Genomic DNA, 7,500 nt, shown 5'->3' on the forward strand with positions numbered 1-7,500 from the left:
GCGGACAGGGGGTCGAGATGACTCTTTTGAAACCCCCCGTGATTACCAACTATCAGGGGATTGATCATACTGGAGAGAAATATTCTGTGACTACTTCAAAAGGTAAGAAAATCGAGAAAAAACAACGCTGGCAGTGGGTGCACGCAGCCAGAAATAAGTCTGTCAGTGAAAAGTGGCTAGGATACATTTCCCACCTAGCACGTGCGTTTCTCGCTCTCTTATGTGCGTATTTTCCTCTGCACAGCATGATGGGAGGAAGCGTGGCTCCGTTTCACCAAACCCCATTAATTTCCTTCCTCGTTTGGGAGGTTTATTATGTGTGTCAGGGCTCAGATGAAATAGTTATCACGACAGGAAACGAGGCTCACGCGGTTGTTTATTGAATTTCTAGGTTACCAGCTCAGTGTATCTGCTGATGACAAACTTCTCAAAATCTGTTTTTCTTTTTTTTTTTTATGATGAAAGTTAGACAGAGCGATGTGCACTGAATGTTCTCTCTCTCTATCTGTCTCTCTGCCTCTCTCTATACAAGGAGTGTGTGTGTGTGTGTGTGTGTGTGTGTGTGTGCATGTGTGTGTGCGTGCGTGCGTGCATGCGTGCCTGTTTCTCTTTCTCTCTCTCTACACGAAGCATGTGTGTGTGTGTGTGTGTGTGTGCGTGTGCGTGTGCGTGTGCGTGTGCGTGTGTGTGTGTGTGTGTGTCTGTGTATCTGTCTGTCTGTCTGTCTGTCTGTCTGTTTCTCTTTCTACACAGTGCGTGCGTGCGTGTGTGCGTGTGTGTCTGTGTGTACAGCATGTGTTGCTACGTTACATATTTTGTCTCTTGTATCTCTTACATAGCCTACTCTAGGTGTTGGGCTCTTTCAAATTCTGACTTTCATTTTTTCCCCCTTTATTTGATTTTTTTTAAAGCAGAAGTCACTGTATGGATCAGGTGACCTTTCGATATCTCTAACCCAAAGAGAGCCGTTTGTACAGTAACTAAAGTGTTGAAGGCTCAGATCTGCTCACTCCGGGGAGACAAAGAAAAAACCTAAAAAAACACTCTGATGATGAGCTCCCAGCAGGCCTGCTGGCATGGAACACGCCAACACACACACGGGTGGGAGTTGGAGCGAGTCTTCTAGACATGACTACGCTCTCTCTCTCTCTCTCTCTCTCTCTCTCTCTCTCTCTCTCTCTCTCTCTCTCTCTCTCTCTCTCTCTCTCTCTCTCTCTCTCTCTCTCTCTCTCTCTCTCTCTCTCTCTCTCTCTCTCTCTCTCTCTCTCTCTCTCTCTCTCTCTCTCTCTCTCTCTCTCTCTCTCTCTCTCTCTCTCTCTCTCTCTCTCTGGGTGCTGTCTGTCTCACAGCTCCACCAGGCAGTGGTGGAAAAAGTACTACATTTTTTTACTTAAGTAAAAGTATCAATACTGCAATGTAGAAGTACTCTGTTACAAGTAAAAGTCCGGAATTCAAAATCTACTTGAGTAAAAGTACAAAAGTATTGGTATCAAAATGTACTTAAAGGGGAAGACCACTCGTTTTCCCCTTTAAAGTACCAAAAGTAGAAAGTACTCAATATGCAGAATGTCCCATTTCACAAGTTTTCAAATGTATATAATGTATAAAAATCCTTTGAAAATAGCAGATCTACAAGCTCACAATGCGTCACATCGCGACACATTGTGAGCTTGTAAATCGGCTATTTTCAAATGGCCGAAATGTATATAGGGCTGAAGTGGTTAATGTATGTTTTGTAATAATAATCTGAATCTACAAAGTAACTAGTAACTAAAGCTTTCAAATAATTGTAGTGGAGTAAAAGTACAATATTTGCCTAGATGTAGTGGAGTAGAAGTAAAAGTACTGAAAATTGGAAATACTCCAGTAAAGTAAAAAATACCTCAAAAGTGTACTTAAGTACAGTACTGGAGTATACATGACTACGCTCTCTCTCCCTCTCTCACTGGGTGCTGTCTGCTTCACAGCTGTACCAGACAGGCAAAGGAAGCCGTGTATGTCTGTCTGTCTGTCTAGCAGGCAGCAGGTGTGATTTTTTTATTTTATTCGCATGACGCAAGTGTTCCTGGGGATTGGGTCTGCTCGCGGCGTTTGGGTACCAGCGCTCGTTTAAAAGTTTAGAGTAGGTAGCTGAACCACATCCCATGGCACCAAAACCAAACTTGAACTTTTCCCCATCGCTCGTCTCGTAATTACAAGACAAACTCGACCTGAAGTGCTCGCACCATTTTTTTGGGGAGGTAACAATGGAAAGTCTCTAGACCGCCTTTTGTGCTGAATAATTGATAATTCCCGGGTAGTTTAGAGTGCCATTAGGCCTGCTACATAATTCACCCCCCCCCCCCCCCCCTCGCATGTAAGTGACGCAGAACTTCTGACAATTCTTTCATTAGGCTGTGGACCAACAGCCGTGCCCGTGCAGAAGAGACACAATTGCCGGAGTCCCGTGCTCGAGGTGGCCCCTCAAGTGCTTGAGAACAGTGTGGGTTAATTAAGCATTCTCTGTGCCTTTTCTTTATGTACAATATATTGGACCAACAAGCGTATCACATTATGCTGTCATGTCATCTACTCTGATAGCTCTTTTGGCTGGTGGGGCCAATCACTTCAGTGCTGGTCTCTTCCTATTTCTCTACACTTTTTTTTTCAGAAGGAAACACTTTATATATCAACAGACACAACCAGGGCGGCCATATCTCTAGCTCAATGAGAAGAGAGGCAGCCTATGAGTCCGGAGGTCACTGGTTCGATCCATGTCCCCGACAATGTGATGAGGTGATCATGATTTGGCGTTCTTAGGTTTACACATAGTGTTTCTTGAGGATAGGAGTAGGCATAGTTTTACTGAGATTAGGGTTAGTGAGGGTTTAAAATGCTCATTTGTTAATTGCATGTCTTTCTTCTCTCAAGTTCAGTCTTCTATGTTTCTATGGCTTATTGTGCATATTACTTAGTTTTTTATTTCTTTTTTCTCTCTGCATTCCTTGGCCCAATGTATCGCTGCTTGCAGCTATATTGTTTTTGTCTTTTTTTCCTTTTTTCCACTTTTTGCCCTCTTCATTGTACCTTTTCATTAACTGTCAATGTACTTTTTTGGGGAGAGGGTTGGGTGGGAGGGTTTTGTCTTGTGTGTTTGTTTGTTTTCTCTCAGAAAACTTGAAGGGTTTCTTTTCATTACTGTTTATCCTGATCCTGTCAGCTGTGACAATCCATCAATACAAAATATGTTAAAATGGAAGAGACTCGATTGCTTAGTCCTTCTTTACAGAACAGGAGACTGCCCGCTGTCCCCCTCTCTCTCTCTGAGCCCCCCCCCCAGGTTTGCTGCAGACGTGTAAATCTGTAAATTCAAATAGCCTAGGTATAAAATAGGGCTAAAGTGGTTAATGTATGTTTTATAATGTAATAATGTATATCTGCAAAGTAACTAGTAACTAAAGTTTTCAAATAATTGTAGTGGAGTAAAAGTACAATATTTGTCTCTGAGATGTAGTGGAGTAGAAGTAAGAGTATGGACAATTGGAAATACTCCAGTAAAGTAAAAGTACCTCAAAATTTTACTTAAGTACAGTACTTGAGTAAATGCTACTTAGTTACTTTCCACCACTGCCTGTGACCATGCGTTGAGGTGCGTTTGAGCAAAAACTGTGGAATATGAGAGAGGCAGGAGATCAGAAGGAACCACGGTGTGTAAAGCAGAGGCTCTTCAACTTAATTTCAATTTCAAGGACCCCCTTGAAAACTCTGAGAGCGCGCGTGCAAATGGAACCAAATGGGTGCACGCTCTCAAAGTTACAGACCTGATGGAGTCTACTTGGAACCCCCTCGCCTAATATTATATTATTTAATAATAAATATATTAATTTAATATTCTCCACTCACAACGGAAGTCTATGGGAGTGTAGTAACTCTCTCTCTCAACAACTCTGGGCACACACTCGTTCCGTGTTCGTGGTTCGTTCATCGCGATGCGCGCAACAGGTAAATGTATACCTTTGTGCTTGTGTGTGTGTGTGTGTGTGTGTGTGTGTGTGTGTGTGTGTGTGTGTGTGTGTGTGTGTGTGTGTGTGTGCGTGTGTGTGTGTGTGTGTGCGTGTGTGTGACTCACGCTGAGAAGCAGGCACTTGTTCTCCTTGATGGCGCCCAGACAACCGAGGAACCCCGTAACCATGACGATGGCGCCCAAGGCGATGACCATGTTGGCGGCGGAGAGCGTGGGGAAGGAGGGCGAGAAGGTGGCGAAGCTGCCCTGGGACACAGACAGCCAGATGCCCACGCCCAGCAGCCCACAGCCGCATAGCTGAGAGGAGAGAGAGAGGAGAGAGAGGGCAGACATGAGAAATCGATATTTCAGAATCAGAGTGTATTGTCTTCAGAGAAGACTTCATTGTTTCACCTTAAAAATACTCGGCAGTAAAAGAAGGGTGAAATGCATTTCTCAGGGGAAAAAAAAACTCAGACTTGCAGTTCAATAAAAATAAAAACATAAAACACTATCACTATGTTAAAAAACTGAAGTTATTAAAAATGATCATATTACTAAAAACTAAAAACCTAGCATATTTTCTGTTTATTGCAGGTGGGAACATCTCTACTTGTTGTGGGAACATTTGGCCCACGCACAGGCACGCACAGGCACGCACAGGCACACACACACACACACACACACACACACACACACACACACACACACGCACGCACACACACACGCAGCATAAGCCAGGTCAATAAAGCCTCAGAGGGAGTTACAGAAATAACAACAGCCTGAGAGCTGACTGTGTGTGCTGGAAGAAGATGACTTTAAAACGACAACACTCCAGATATTGAACCTGGGCTTCAAGCACTTAAATCCTCTATGCTTTGTTGACCGTGGTCCCACTTGGCTCACTCCATTCCTTTGTTCCATCTACACCACATCTCTTAGCCCAAAATAGCCGATCTACACAACTTAGACAATAGCTCCGGACACACAGACACATAGACACACAGACCAGACCCTCTTCTAGACCACTGGGGACCCCCATGGATGCATTGTGAGCTTTTTTTCAGATCAGCTACTTTCAAAAATCTTAAAGATTTTTTACACACCACTGAACACTATCTATCTCTTATGGGGGTCCCTGGGCACACACTATTTTCAGATTGGGGGTCTGCAGACAAATGCATGTTCATTCGGGGGGTCCTTGACATGAAAAGGTTTCAGAAGAACAGGTCTAGACGGCGGCCAGCCTCCTGCAGAGCCACGGCGTCTAAATAATTCACAATATGTGAAATATTTATTAATACTTAAAAAAAAAATCCCTCAATAAATATTGAGGGATTTACTTCCTTTGCCTACTGGCAGCGTACACAACAAATACACACATGCACGCACACGTGCACACGCACGGGCACACGCACGCACGAAAGCTCAGGCCCCCAGGAGCCACACCGTAAAAAGCACGACCATTCACAGCAATTAAAGCAAATTAACCAGCTGTGATAAGTGCAGATTTGCAGGAGATTTGCAGGTCTGAGGTGAATGCAGAGCCTGGTATGAAAACTGGTGGAACAATTGCTCTATCCGCTTGAAATAATAATCCTGTAGTCAGTGGATTAGGCTGCTGCAAGGTTCACAACGTGGGGTCCGGGGTACAACCATGAGTCCAAATGGACCGCTATAAGGGTCTGTAACTCTGAGAGTGTACAAATGGAACTAGTACAATATATAATATAAATATAGTGAAAATAGCAGATCTACAAGCTAATAGCGCGTCACATCGCGGCGTGTGGTGAGCTTGTATTTTAAATGTATTTTTACATTTCTAGGATATCTTGTCATAATAAATTAATAATTGATATTCAAAAGTGAAATATTCTTTGTAATGAAGTATTTTAAAAAGCATGCACTTTTGAATGCTTCAGTCATCTTAAAGGTTTCATGACGTTCAGTTTTACAACACATTAAAAGTCTTTGTCATGGTCCTTCAAACGTGTATAGAAAGTGTTAACAAAAAATTCCATTCCATTGATCCATGGCAGGTGTTTTTCTCTCACATTTCTAAAGCCTTTTCAACTGCAATGAAAAAAGAAATCTTTGCCTGCGGGTGTCGCTGGTGAGGGATTTTGCCTGTCAATCATCGCCTCTGCTCCGCCCCCCCCCCCAAAGGAAAGGATAGGGGAGGGGAGGGGCGAGGAGGAGAGTGGGCGGGATGAATCGGCTGTGACCTCACTGCCGAAGGGCCAAGCTCAGATTACTTTTCAGCCTAATTATTCAGAAAACCCCAGACCACAGAAAATCCACTGAATGTTCAAAGTTCATAAAACCCCCAAAAAAACATAACAAATAAAAAAAAGTGAAAATGAATGCCATAGAACCTTTAAAAGCAAGTCCTTGACAGAGCAACTTTCATTTGTAGTCGAGACATATTTGACCAGGGGTATCCGTACTTTGACTCAAGTAGGCTACTGGTTAAGGCGCATATACCACATAGGCTCTAATGATTGTGCATTACATTCACCCATTCACACACACACATTCACACACCTAGGAAACCATGCAAAGGCACCAACCTGCTCATCAGGAGCAATTAGGGGTTCAGCGTCTTTCTCAAGGACACTTCGAAAAAAGTAGGCCACTGGTTCACTCTTATTACGGTGTGATAATGGCAATCTTTTACTGCTTCTATTTTCAGAATCACAATCTAACATTTTGAACCACTGCACTGGTGCAGGTAGGATAGCCTGGCAGTGTGTGTGTGTGTGTGTGTGTGTGTGTGTGTGTGTGTGTGTGTGTGTGTGTGTGTGTGTGTGTGCCCCACTGATCGTAGACGGCATGTGTGGGTCCATTAATCCATTAAGACCGGGAACGCGTGTCATTTTAAGATTTATTTGGCAATTCAAAAATAGACATACAAGATATACAGTTATACAAGCTCATAGCGCGGCACCGAGTGCCACGCTATGAGCTTGTAGATCTGCTATTTTTTGGGAAAAATCGAGGAAAATTTGTGCGAATCTTTACTGTATACATTTTAAAGCAAACATTTTCAACTCCGATCTGTGCTACTGGGGGTCCCTGGAACAACATATTTTGAGATGGGGGTCCGCGGCCAAATACATATCATTTTGGGTGGTCCTTGACATGGAAAAGTTGGAGCACCACTGATACAGCAACATACCGTTAGGATTTAGAAAACATTTTTAGATAATGTCTTTGGCCCATGGACCCCCATCTCAAAATGTGTTGTTCCAGGGACCCCCCTTGAAGCAAAGATTTGAGTGAAAAAAAAGTTCGCTTAAAAATATATATATTCAAAGATTTTCATGATTTTAAAAAAAATAGCAGATCTACAATTGCATATCTGCTATTTTTTTTTAATAGCCAAGGAAATCTATAAAATGACACAGATGCGTTCCCCGGTCTTAAAGGGTTAATGCAAAGCCCCGTGTTTATGGAAGGCCTTGATTGGCACAGAGTGGACGCCTTGCCCCTCCATCTATCAGAGATAAGAGCACCGT

At 43.2% G+C, this 7,500-nt stretch overlaps 1 protein-coding gene across 1 annotated transcript in view; it reads right to left on the reverse strand.

The window, feature by feature from the left end:
* The window catches only part of tspan9a (tetraspanin 9a), a 162,201-nt gene that overhangs the window by 43,876 nt on the left and 110,825 nt on the right, over nucleotides 1-7,500 (reverse strand). Inside the window, exon 2 of the mRNA XM_080438750.1 lies at nucleotides 4,109-4,300. Within this exon, the coding sequence (XP_080294876.1) occupies nucleotides 4,109-4,300 (192 nt within the window). The remainder of the gene's footprint in view (nucleotides 1-4,108; nucleotides 4,301-7,500) is intronic.

Source organism: Gymnoscopelus braueri, assembly GCF_963280865.1.
Source record: "Gymnoscopelus braueri genome assembly, chromosome: 9".
Classification (NCBI taxonomy): Eukaryota; Metazoa; Chordata; class Actinopteri; order Myctophiformes; family Myctophidae; genus Gymnoscopelus; species Gymnoscopelus braueri.